This window comes from Frankliniella occidentalis, unplaced genomic scaffold, assembly GCF_000697945.3.
Source record: "Frankliniella occidentalis isolate FOCC.00 unplaced genomic scaffold, Focc_3.1 Scaffold104, whole genome shotgun sequence".
Lineage (NCBI taxonomy): Eukaryota > Metazoa > Arthropoda > Insecta > Thysanoptera > Thripidae > Frankliniella > Frankliniella occidentalis.
This window is the reverse complement of record NW_026267233.1, coordinates 278,739-291,461: the sequence shown is the minus strand read 5'-3', so window position 1 is coordinate 291,461 and position 12,723 is coordinate 278,739. Positions and strand designations below refer to the sequence as shown.

At 42.8% G+C, this 12,723-nt stretch overlaps 1 protein-coding gene across 1 annotated transcript in view; it reads left to right on the top strand.

The window, feature by feature from the left end:
* Positions 1 to 436: 436 nt before the first annotated feature.
* The window catches only part of LOC113212260 (uncharacterized), a gene marked incomplete in the record, with an annotated part of 12,483 nt that continues 196 nt past the window's right edge, over positions 437 to 12,723 (top strand). Inside the window, 9 exon segments of the mRNA XM_052269835.1 lie at positions 437 to 513; positions 2,279 to 2,407; positions 3,935 to 3,985; positions 5,198 to 5,386; positions 6,081 to 6,278; positions 8,476 to 8,660; positions 9,338 to 9,629; positions 10,291 to 10,566; positions 12,538 to 12,723. Coding sequence (XP_052125795.1) covers positions 457 to 513; positions 2,279 to 2,407; positions 3,935 to 3,985; positions 5,198 to 5,386; positions 6,081 to 6,278; positions 8,476 to 8,660; positions 9,338 to 9,629; positions 10,291 to 10,566; positions 12,538 to 12,666 — 1,506 coding nt within the window.

The window sequence follows — 12,723 nt, the reverse complement described above, 5'->3', positions numbered from 1 at the left end:
GAGAACTTTGCCCGCGTGAGCCAATGAGCGTCGGGGACGAAACGGTTCAGGAAGCCTTACTGTTCTTCTTTGAATAAGGGTTAAACTGGTTGAATACCCTAGGGCATTCCGTTCCAAGCGAACCGGAACCTGAAGAAGAAAAGCATGTCTGCTTGATCTGCTTCGGCATGCGTGCTCATTGGCTGATCGACATACTAAGGTCGTCGTTGGCAAACAGACCATTCCGTTGCGCCGCGATAGAAGAGTGGGAAGAAGCAAAGGTATCGTTTAGGGCTGATAGGGCCGATTTGTGAATGATTTGTTGTCCTATTAATTCGTTTTGAGTTACCTGCTGTACGTGATCTGGAGCCACCTATTACTGACTTAAGGGTACGAGATCTAGTTGCCACCTTCTGAGCGGCAAACTTACAAAATGTTGTTTTTATTTTTTTGTTACAGAATCGGACTGCTTACAGAATGGAGGCACATGTACCTGCAGCGAAGAGGCAGAAGACGTCAGCCAACCCCAAACAGGTAAAGTAATCATGTCTTGGGACGGTTAATATAAAATGCTGACAAAATCTCGGTACATATACACTCAAAGACTCGTAGGAAGCTCGTGTCCACTGTAAACAGTGTGCCGTTTTTTGACGCCCGATTTTAGCGTTCCCTGAGAGAACGCCTACTGTTCTTTCCGGACACATTATAAATTGGCGTATTTAAACTTCCATATTTGGTCACTTTGCACACCAGTATCTGGGGACATGAAAAGACGCCAACCAAATTCTAGTGTCGTACAATATGACTCTTTGTACTGCGGTACCAATGGTACTGCTGTTAGAACAGAGAACGCCCTGTAGGGTGTCACTGTTAAATTCCTGCGAAGTATTTTGCTCCTTTGTAACTACGAAGCATTTACTTTGCAATAAGGCATTCCGTTGAAGCTGTAATGCAGAAGAATACGGGGCAGAAGAAAACGGAAATCGCTATGCTGTAACATGGTGACTCCCGTTTTCTTGTTCCTTGCATTCTTCTGCATTTCGGCTTTACCGGAATGGTTTATTACAAAGTGATGCTTTGCAATTACGAAGTGACACTTTGCAATTGCAAAGCGATGCTTTGCAGCGTTTTCATTGCTTCGCAATAAGGTACCCCTCTGGAGCGCGGAGCGGAACTAAGAAGAACAAAAGCGGATAGAGTGGTGGAGCGGCGGGTGGTGGGGGAGCCTCCCGGCCCGCCCCCACCACCGCTCTCTGTATCCGCTTTTGTTCTTCTTAGTTCCACTCCGCGTTCCAGAGGGATATCCTGGCCCAGGTAGTTTCACCAAAGACAGCTTGAAATGTAGATTTAGAGTAAAAATAATATCTCGCTCGCTCTGCTCGCGACCACATACACCCCCTTAGTCCATTCTTTTCCCAATATTCTGATTTTCATTATTCTGAATATTTTTCAATAATAACTGTAATAACGAATTTATTTTTGCGTCCTGTTTTTACTGTATTTTTCTACTACACTGACCTATTCAAGGTAAAAAGAATGTCTTGAAATCCCAGGAAATTTCTAGGATTTCAAGGATTTCACTGATGGAATATTTGTTTGGTATTCAAGGGTTTTCCTTGAAGCACGATCTGGATACATCAAGGAAAACCCTTGAATACCAGACGAAAATTCCAAGGATTTCCCTTGGAAACTATGGGTTTCAAGACAGAGTCTGGGATTTCAAGGGCCAATCTTAAAATTATCCACCCAACCTTGAAATCCCGGAAATTTCCTGGGATTTCAAGACATTCTTTTTACCGTGTTGCACTCAGAAAGGCAGGGAATAACGGGATATTTTGGTGTGGAAGTCAGGGAAAACAGAACTTGGGATGTAGTATGAACCCTGTAGGAAAGTCCTGGAAAAAATATGGTCCTGGAAAGTCATGGAATGTCCTGGAAATTGGTTGGACTGTCCTGGAAAAATCGAATTCTTAAAATTACGTGATAATTTTATTTTTTATTTGATATCTAGGTATGAATTTTCAAATTCTCAAAGCAGGACAATGGGGGAATTCTCATATGTTTGTGATGATCCCAGCTGGCGTATGGTGGGAACTTTAAAAGTATTTTTCATAGCTTTATCGTCAAGTCTCACTAGTCTCTGATATTTCATTGTAAATTGTCATGGAAATTTTAAAAATATAGTCTGGACAGTCCTGGAAACGTCCTGGAAAACGCCAGGAGCCAAAATGTGGGAACCATGAATTTGTTTTTGTGTGGTGCCACGATGATTGTCCTGAGGTTCGCGTATTGTTCACAGACAAGTGCTGCTGGACCCTCTGGAGCCGCTGGTGGGACGGTAGACCTAGAGGCACATTGCAGAGCCTTGGAGATGCAGAACGCAAACCTCAAAGAGCAGCTGGCAGCCACGCAGCAGCAGTTAAAGGAGGTGAGCTCTGGTGTACGGGTTGTTGTGATCCGCCTCCACCCGTCCTTCTCTTTATCTCGTTGCTTTGAGACAGCATGTGGACTGCACTGGAAACGCCAAGCGGACCTTGCATATAAAGCATTCCGGTAGAGCTGAAAAGCAGAACAATGCTTGGAAGAAGAAAACGGAAAGTACATAATCTTGTTTAAACACTTATTGTCTTGGAGGAGTGGTGATCTTTGATCTTAAAGTTACTTGGTTTTTAGATGGCACTGTGTACGTTAGGAAATCGTGCCGTGGCGCCTCCAGCCACGCTAACCTAACCTAACTACCGTCAGTTTCTTCTTTGTTTCTTGCTTTCACAAACGAAGAAGCTTCGGTTTCCTAGTCGCGGCCAGCTTTTGCTCCCCAGCGGTTTGAGCTGATTGTTAATTTTTTCATGACGCTTCCTGCTGGACATCTGCAATGTTTATGTACTGAAACGTGCAGAATGGGAGGTCTCAAAGCGGGCATCTTGTCATCTTATAGAAAGTTGCTTTTGCTCCAGTATGACTTCTTGTGATGTCCGCACTGATAGAGCAACACGAAAGGCATACAGAAAAATATTATGGGAAGCTTTCCAAATAATCGAAATTCTGTATTCTTGACCCGCACTAGTTATTTTTCGGACCTTTTCTAAGGCCTCTTGAATGCTACCGAGTCACTTGCAAGGGGTGAATCACTTGATATCTTCCTCGACACATGGATGGGCTTGCGATTGCCGCGAGGAAGACAGACTGCTAGGCTGAGGCTTGAAATAATGCTGTATGGAATATATTTAGGCCCATATCCGGTCCCGAGCTTCGTCGGAGGCTTATCCAGCCAACAAAATTTCCTGAGGAGGATCAAATAACATCACGAACGGTTCACATTGGCCCACTACAACTTCGACCTAAATTTGTTCACTTAATCTATCTACTCATGAGCACACTAAATGTATTTGTAGTTTTTTGTGCAAACGTTTGCACAAAGTTGCGCATACATTTCGACTCGCACGAATTTGTGCGCAAATATGTACGAATTTGTGCACACGTATGCATAAAAACATGCACTTCTTCGCACAAATTTGTGCGAATGGAATGTATGCGCAACTTTGTACAAATATAACCTTCAAATCTGTTAGTGTGCTAGGATAAGCACAAAACCAGTCCCCCCCCCCAAAAAAAGGAGGAAGGTTTCCAAAAGGCTGTAACTCAAGTGTCTGAGTATGTTAAATATGGCAGATATTGAAGCCGAAAGCTTTTTTGCAGGCCTAGTAGGTTGCCTAGTAGGAAATGCACACTCAGGGATCTTGAGACTAATTCCTTATCCCTTAGATGCCCACTATAGAGACAGGATAATAGAAAGCACCTCTCGCGTTCAAGAAGCAGACGACCGCTTGCCTATCTATTATTCGGACCCTCACTCGGCATTGTTTTGTGCCAAATTTGTTATGTCTTCTGTAAATTTAATGCACTTCGCGAGCCCCACGTGTTACAGAGGACTGGAACATGTTCACTTCTTTTACAGGCATCAGCATCAGTCACCTCTGCAGCAGGAACAGCCAAAAAAGCTCAAGCGGTAAGTTTCTATACACACTTTAAAGAAACTCCAGTAAACTCGAACGGGGCAGCCAGTTGTTAATGTGTCTCAGGTCCTTCCTAATTTTGCAGTTGGACCGTATATACAAGTTTTAGTCGGTCTGAACTGTTTTGAAAAAAATATACTATTAATGATTTTTGTCATTTCACGCAAGTTATCTGTCACGAATAGTTCGTTATAGAAAATAAGGAGTATTATTCGTCAATTTTGGTTACGAACTGTTCGCAGCGGTATGAAACAAGACACTGGTAAAACAAAGGTGTGATATCACACCTTTTAAAGGCTTTAACGTTTCAGTTTTTTTGAAATATTTTCTGCTGAAGCAAACCAAGGTTTTTAGGACTTACATTTTCGCATTCTGCTCAAAATTCCACTTTGAACGAGCCTACACGTGACATATTGTGTCAGAAGAACCAGAACGGCAAAAGAAGTAGCTGTCCTTAGGAATCTACTAAAATTCTTTCAATTGGGATCTGAACCCTATCGCATGTCGGCTTGATCGAAGCGATATTTTGAGCTTAACATGAAAATATAAGCCCTACAAACCTTGGTTTGCTTCATCAGAAAATATTTTGGAAAATAAACTAAAACGTTGACGCCTTTTGACTCCAACACCCCTTAAAAAGCTGTTAAGTCATACACACCTTTGTTTTTCCGGTGTATTCGTGACATCACGATTTAATTTTGTCAATTGATCAGGATGTTAGGATGTTTGTTTCAAAAGATCTTCTGTCCAGGGTATGTCTGTTAGAACAACAACCGAGTTAGAAACTGTTCGTCATTTTACGAATGTAATGTACGAATGTTACTGAACAGGACATTTTTCGTCAAATTACGATAATTTCCAACAGTGTTGAAGATGAAGATGCATCTTCGACTGCATAATTATGCATAATTATTATTATTTCACGGTCTGCACTCGAAATGGCAAGGGACAATTTTTGTCCATTGCAAGATGCGAGGGAGCAATAACTCCGGGAAGTATGTGTACACTTAAAGAGAGAGTTCTTGCCCCCTCGGCACTGTGCGCACATCGTAGATGGTGCAAGAATCGTGCGTAGTTACGAACTTGAATCTTCAGTCGTCGGACAAATTATAGATTTGCCTAGGATCTGGGTGTGCAGGAAAGCGTTCGTTTCCTATTCAATTTTAGGAACAAAATTGTAGCTTAACTAACCATTTCTCCTGCAGCCTGCTAAGCTAGAGGAGCTGGTTTACTCCCCCGAGCAGCACAGCAACTTTCTGCGCACGGCTCGGCGCGTGCCGGCCATCGGTCTGCTTGACATCTCTGGCCTGGACAGGACCAGCAGCAGCTTCGCGGGAGGCCCCTTCAGCATGAAGATTCTGTTCGGCAAGCCGCAGTGGCGTTCGGACAAAAAGGTAGGGCTCGACTGATGGCTTAACTTGTGTAGTCGCGATCGAGTCTGAATAAAAAATATCGCGATAGTGATTGCGAAAATTTAGACAGGGGTCCCGACCAACTAAAGTGCACGAGCCACGGAACGCTTTTAGTCCATAGAAAAATGCTTCTTGTGCACCTGCAGAGGCAAGCAAATTTGAATATTGGAAGAAACGAATCAACATCTCTTGGTCAACAGTAGTTCTCTCACCCTAGTAGCACAGAACTGTCATAAGTCTGTCGGACAACAGTAGAAAAAAGATACGAACTATCGATGCGAAATACGAAATGAGAAAAATGATTCTGTCGGAATACTATCTTTTTTCCTCGGGACGAAAATCTTTATGGGCCAGCTATCCGTATCGGAAGCGAAAAACCACTGTTGTGGAGTCGATCAGGAAGCGATAAAAATACAACAGAATGGTAGGTGGTTTAAATTTGATAGACCAGCGACAATCGTCTGACTGTGGAAAAGCCATCACTTTTGGATGTTTGTTATCGTCACAATATTTGGACGATATTTAAAAAGTACACTATGTGCGACAGTTTAGTGTTACTAGGGCAATCAATATTGATGCTAATTTGTCAATTGCCAGATTCAACTTCTATATTTGGACGATTAAATTCAGTCCCTTCAGATTTAGAGTGATAAGATTCTTATTTGGTGTGATGCAGATTGACGCGGTGCTAGCAGCTCTGACTGCGGGGACCGATAATGTTGAGCGGTTGGACCTCGGCGACGCGCCATGGGCCACAGAGTTCAAGTACGCCAAGGACCTCGTGAAGCTGTTGCGCAAGTACAAGAAAAGCTTGACAAGCCTCCGCATTACAATGAGGGCTCTAGTGCAGCCCAGCGGAAAGGGCTCCAGCCAGGTAAGCTGACCTAGATAACTTTAAATTAGAAGGGGGCAGTGGCAGGTTAATAGCAAACATGTTAAACGTTAATGGGAACTATTTTAAACCAGCATGCATTGTTTTTATAACTCAGAAGCAAAAACAAAATGTAGTAATTTCTCGTGTTTCGATCGAATTTGAACAGTGCATTGTTCCGTTTGGTTCGTTCGAAGTAAAATATGGCTGTTCGTGTTCGTTCGAAGATTTGTAGACCAAATTTGTTTGAGTTCGTTCAAATTGGAACTGGCTTGTTCGCTTATCACTACCTGACAGACATGGCGTCGGTATCAAATCATTCTGATCGTTTATCATCAAACTAGAACATTTTTAAGTATCTTCAGGTGCTGCTGGGGAATTCTGTTTCAAAGTTTGTGCCTAACTCTCGTCTTGAAACAAGGGAAACGCCGAGACAGTCATAGCATGAAACTGAGGACGTCAATTGTACATACGCTAAGAGTTTATTAAAACATTGGTAAAACAGCTGTTTATTATTGCACACCAGTTGATGTATTATTCAAGTGTGCATGTCTTCGACCCCTTATGGTGTCTAACTAGGATATACATCAATTTGTGTTTCAACCTTCGATATTTCCGAAAAGCATAGCTGCTGCACACTTTTTCCAGGGTTGCCACGAGTTAGCATCATCAAGATAATGTCAGGATTTTGCGGTATCTTAGGTAAAAATGTCAGTAAAATAGTGCCGGTTGTCACCTTGCTGCTGGTCAGCGGCTGGGCGCTACCCCTCAACAATAGCGCTATTTGGCTGTCATCTTGTTCTCAAAATGCCAGATAAAGTCACTCTTTCATCAGGATTTGGTCAGGACTATGTCAGGATATTCGGAAATTGGTACCTTGTGGCAACCCTGTTTTTGGTTCCTATTGCTAGCATTGGACAGTGTGTCAAGTGTGCAGAATTTTGACGTTTACAAAACGTGTTTTCTTGCACATCACGCAAGTCTGCAACTTCAATTACACTGCAAAATTCTTGCGGAGAATTTTCAAGCATTGTAAGGAAGTTTGCATTGCAAACTATTCATTGCATTACAAACTATTTTCATTGCATTGCAAACTATTTTCATCGCATTGCAAACTATTTTCTTCGTAAGTTGCGAAGAAATGGTTTGCAAGTTTACGAACTAATTCTTTGCAGGGTTACGAACGATTTTCTTCGTAAGGTGAAAAGAATTAGTTCGCAATGCGAAGAATTTAGTTCCAGGGGTCCGTAACTTAACAAACATGATTAGTTTGTTAAATAATTTAACAAAACCACAAATAAAATTTTAAGTTAAGTTGGTAACTTAACCGATCAGTAAATTGTTATACCCTTAACGTTATAGACAGAACAAATTCCCTTAACGTTAAAAGCAACTTTCGTTTATTTTAAAAGTGATATCGCAAAAGCACGAAAGAATAACATTTTAACATTTATTAAACTAATATTTGTTGAATCCATAACGGTTATTTTATTTTAAAAAGTTAAAAGTTATTTTTGTAACTGTTATGTGTCATGCTATGCGTCATCAGTTATCGGGTATAACATTAACGATTTTCAAAACGTTATAAGGTGCTTTCATGATAAGTTACGGACCCCTGTTTAGTTCGCAATGCAAAGCATTTTACAACGCTTGAAAATTATTTGCAAGCTTTCTACAGTGTAGACACTATGTACAGTGATATGCAAAATCATGACTTGCACACATTGGCGTGCAGTGCAAATTTTGCACTCTTCTTTTACTAGTGATGTCTTAGAATCATGTTCTATTTTAAAAGGGCAGTGTAGAGGGTTCGCTTGAATTAAATGTATACTTGTTTTCCAACTTCAACAAATACTTGCAAGTTCAATGATGTTCATGAACATCTTTTAAACGTTAATATAGTTCAGATAAGAACTTTATCTTAATGACCCTAACCATTGCATTTTATAGGTTATATGGACGCTCAAGTTTTATTGTCTTTTGCTAGCACTTAAATTTTCATAAAGGCATAGGCAGTCAATCAAACTTGTTGTAATTGTTTTTTAGGCCTGTTAATTCTTAATGCCTTTCATTAAAACCCAGGCTCTTGCCTCTGATTTTCCAGTGCTCCTAAGCAAACGTTTTTCTTGGGTCGAAACTATCCCATCTCATCGTACATCAACTTCTCAATGCTGCATCGTTTGTAATCTGTGTGTGACAGGCAAACGCAATCGACGTGATCGGCGCTCTGCCTAACCTGGCCAAGCTGGAACTGGTTGTTAACTCAGTGGACAATCATTTTAGCGCCTACGGGGGTGAATTCCAGACAGAGCGTATGGCGTTCGGCAGTAAGAAGCCCAAGGTGTCCTTTGCTAAGATCAAGGATATAGAACTCTACTTATCACGGTGCGTATTGGACAGTTTCTTACCAAAAGACGTATCCCACCCTCATTGTACTTTGATAACGCCAAAATCTTTGCCAACCGGCCTGCTCTGTGCACTCTAAATCCAAGTGTTTCAGTTTGAATGTGGCACACTTCTGTCTGTATAAATTTCCATACTTACACTTCAAAACAAGTTGTACCTCTACTCTACTGGAAAATTCTCACATTTACTGGTCCGAATAAAAATTCTCTCGCGTTTAAAAGTGCGACAACTTCTACACTGAAAAATACCGTCAGTTTACTATATACCTTGTAGTTAATATTAACAATAAAAATTGTTAGTTTTTTAACCCCAAACTTGCTTTTTGATTAATTCCAAGTGGATACGTAGTGCTTGAAATTTTAGAATTTTGAATCAGACTAATGGTTAAAGGAAAGTTATCCCGTTAAATCTACAACTATTTTGTACAGTCAGGGTTGCCACAAGTCAGGGAAGTCAGGGAAATGTCAGGAAATTAAACGCTCTGTCAGGGAAAAACAACCGGCAGCGTTAGGCGAGATGTTTGCAAAAGTCCCTCCTTTTTGCAATCTGACTGCCCACCTTATTGTCAGGGAAATTCACGGAATTGTCTAGGAAATGTCAGGGAATTTCACTTTTCCGTTCTTGTGGCAACCCTGACAGTGTCATTTTGTTTCTAGGGACTGGTTCGATCAGCAGTTCGGCGGGATCGACTCCAATTGCGACGGCGACGACTACTACTCCGCTTATGAAAGTATCGGCGGGGGTTACGACGAGACAGAGGATGACAGGTTGCCGGATTTGCTCGAGCACAGGAAAGATGTCATCACACACTTGGACTTCACTGACTTCAAGAAGACCAGGGTTCACCTGCCCATTGAGGACTTATTTGCTTCGCTCACCAAGTTACGCTCAATCTCGCTGCGCAGCGAGTTTCTCCACATCATCAAGGAGATGAAAGTCCTGAAAGAGGTGCGTCTGGAAATCCATTATTCAATGTGGGCGATATGGGTACGGCTTTCACACTGTCATCGTGTTCCACTCTGGAAACCCAAGTGTGTACTTGAATTCAGAATATACCTACATTATGCAGAATTCTCTGTACTTGGTCAAGTATGCAGGAGATAGTGTGTACTTGACCAAGTACACAGAATATTGTGCATACTTGCCGAGTACACTAAAAATTCTGCATACATGTAGGTATGCAGAATATTCTGCGTTCAAGTACACACTTGGGTTTCCAGATCAGTACTGCATCAATTGCATCACAAGTACAAAAACATGCACACCGTCCCTTTTTAAGTGCCCTTTTAAGCACATCTTGACATTATGTGCATTTTATCAACCCGCAAGTGACAAATTAGCATTTCTTTTAATTGACAAAAATTATAGTCTATAAAAAGGATACATATGAATCCCTTCCAAGGGGTTGAAGTGCATCTGGACATGCTGTGCTATCGCCAACAAAACTATAAGAATTTTTAACACATTTGTACCTCTTAATGTGAATTTGCTTTAAAAATACTCACCCATACCTCACCTCGTAAACGAATCTTTCTTTGGCAACAATGGTCATTTGGTGCGTAGTACGCTGACAAGTGCGTGAAAAGTTGTAACAGTGCGTTTTTCACAGCTGGAGCTGCACGTGGTCGGTGGCGCAGCCGCGGCCACCCTGGAGGAGTTGTCGCCGGTGCTGAGCGCGGTTGAGGTGCTGGCGGTGCAGGTGGGCCCCGCCGTGGAGCCCGCGGCCGCCGACGCCCTGCTGGAGGCGATGGCGCGGCTCTGCTCGGGCCGCACGGAGATGAGCCTCGTGGGTGCGGGCTGGAGGGATGCGGCCGTGGGCTGCATGCTGAGGACCGGGAGTGCTGCTCTGCGCTGCGTCCGCCTCGCCAAGTGCGCCGGTGTTCAGGTGAGACTCGGTGTGCCCATCACTATGGGAAAACCTTGAACATCTGCGAGATGGATCCAGTTGGTCAGAAAGTGAGGCCGGTCGAGGGGTCCCCCACTCTGCCAATTCAAATGTGTACATTGTATACTTGAAATAAAGCACACATGGCATGTATGCTTCAATTATTGTAAGAAAAGCATTAATTGATGTGTACATGCCATGTACGCTTTATTTAAAGTAGGCAATGTACACATTTGAGTTGAAACAGCACTGGGCAATTCCAAGCGTCACTTACGGACGATTGTACGCCAAAAAACGCGGTTTCATTCTAGGTTTGAAAGGGTAGATCTGGGGTAATGGAACCGAACTTACATAATTCTTGAAGTACTTTTTAAACAACCCTATCCAATAACATTCGAGCAGTTGCTGTGCGATGAACTGTTTGGATTCTAGCCGTCACTGACGGACACAAAACGGAAGTGGGTTTTGACATGGAGTTAGTTTCTTTCAGAATTCAGCGAATTCAGAGGGGTTAAAAATTGGACGAGGACAGAGTCTTGAGACCAAGTATTGCAGCTATCTGCCCATGTCTTGATCCGCCTACCTCATACTGTGGTAAAAAGCAAGAAAATCTCAGCAAAATAAATTGTTGTGCATATTCTTGTGCGTAGCGTCCGCCAGTGGCAGCGTTCGCCAGTAGCAGCAGCGTCTGTGAGTGACTCGATTTTCATCCTGTCTCGACCGTTTTTCGACCTTAGATATTAGGACCAAATTTGTTCCTCATAACAAACTTGCTTTCAACCCGAATCGTCGAAATTGTAGCCCGACAAGATTTGCCACAAATAGAGAGAACACACAAAAAAAATTGTTACTGACGGAACGCCCGCCGGCGGGCGGGGCAGTCGTCCAGCGCGCTTTCGCCAGAGCATTGCAAAATCGACGTATCTGACCGACCGGGCTGACCGACGTGCGCAGGCTCGTGAGCGGCCAGCTCTGACCGCACCTTGGTCAGCGTAGGTCCAGCTCTGGCCGCGCGTCGGTCAGCTCGGTCGGTCAGATACGTCGATTTTGCAATGCTCTGGCGCAAGCGCACCTCGGTTTGTTTGGATCGCGTTGCTAGGCGACGCGCCGCTGGAGTGGGGCAACCATGGGAGCGCTGAAAGGGTCTGTAGTCCTTTTACAACACGGAGCAGTTTTCGGCACGTCTCAAGCACCAATTTGAGATATCGACACCACTTCCACTTTTTTCTGGAATTGCCTCACTAGCCAACTCGTTGTACACTTGCCCTCGTCCAACGATAAAATCGCACAAAACTCTAGAAAAGTTGATTTAAATTTGCTCGTTACTCGCGGTAACTCGTTAACTCATTGTGCACCTATTTTGGAAGTGGGAGACCCTCGGGTCTCGTGAGGAACGACGTGAAACCACGATCCAAGGGGTGTATGAGTGTCCGGCTATTAGGGCTCCACGACGTAGGGCTTTGTCATACATCGCTCAAATTTATGGGAATGGGAAACATCGATTCTTACGCTTTCAATCTCTCTTCGCTCTTTGGAATAGTTACCCAGCTGCTTAATGGGGAGGATGATGGGATTCCGACCTAGACGACACTTCACAACTCAGTGAACGTAAAAAATAAAAGGTGTGTGGCATCCATGCGTGCCATGAATAGTGTGCCATTTGCAACAATAACGTTCAGAAAATTGCTCTTTGAACACTGTGAAAAATATCGTCATAAATTTACAAAAATTTTGTAAACTTGAATTATAATTTAAGTTGTAAATTTACAACCGCACATATTTTACTCCACAAGGGATTTGAAGTCGATACATGCTGCATGCTGTATTTTTACGATTACAAATTGTAGTTTACAACAAATTTTTCCTGTAAACCTACCTACTTTTTTCACAATGATGAAATACTTGTCTTGTGAGTGAATTCTGTTCTAATTTTCTGAATTAACTTATCATGTTTCTTCCTTCTATTCCTAGGCTCATCACCTTTCTCTACTCTCTTCACTAACCCAACTACAAGAAATTGCTCTGCCCCAGCGCCTCAAGACCGCTGTGCAGCCTGAGGTCCTACGTAGCTGTGCTGCTGTGAAAATACTTTGGGAGTAGCATTTTGACGCAACCTGAAAGGTTTTTCTACCCTTTTATTTATATTTTCTCTCCCAC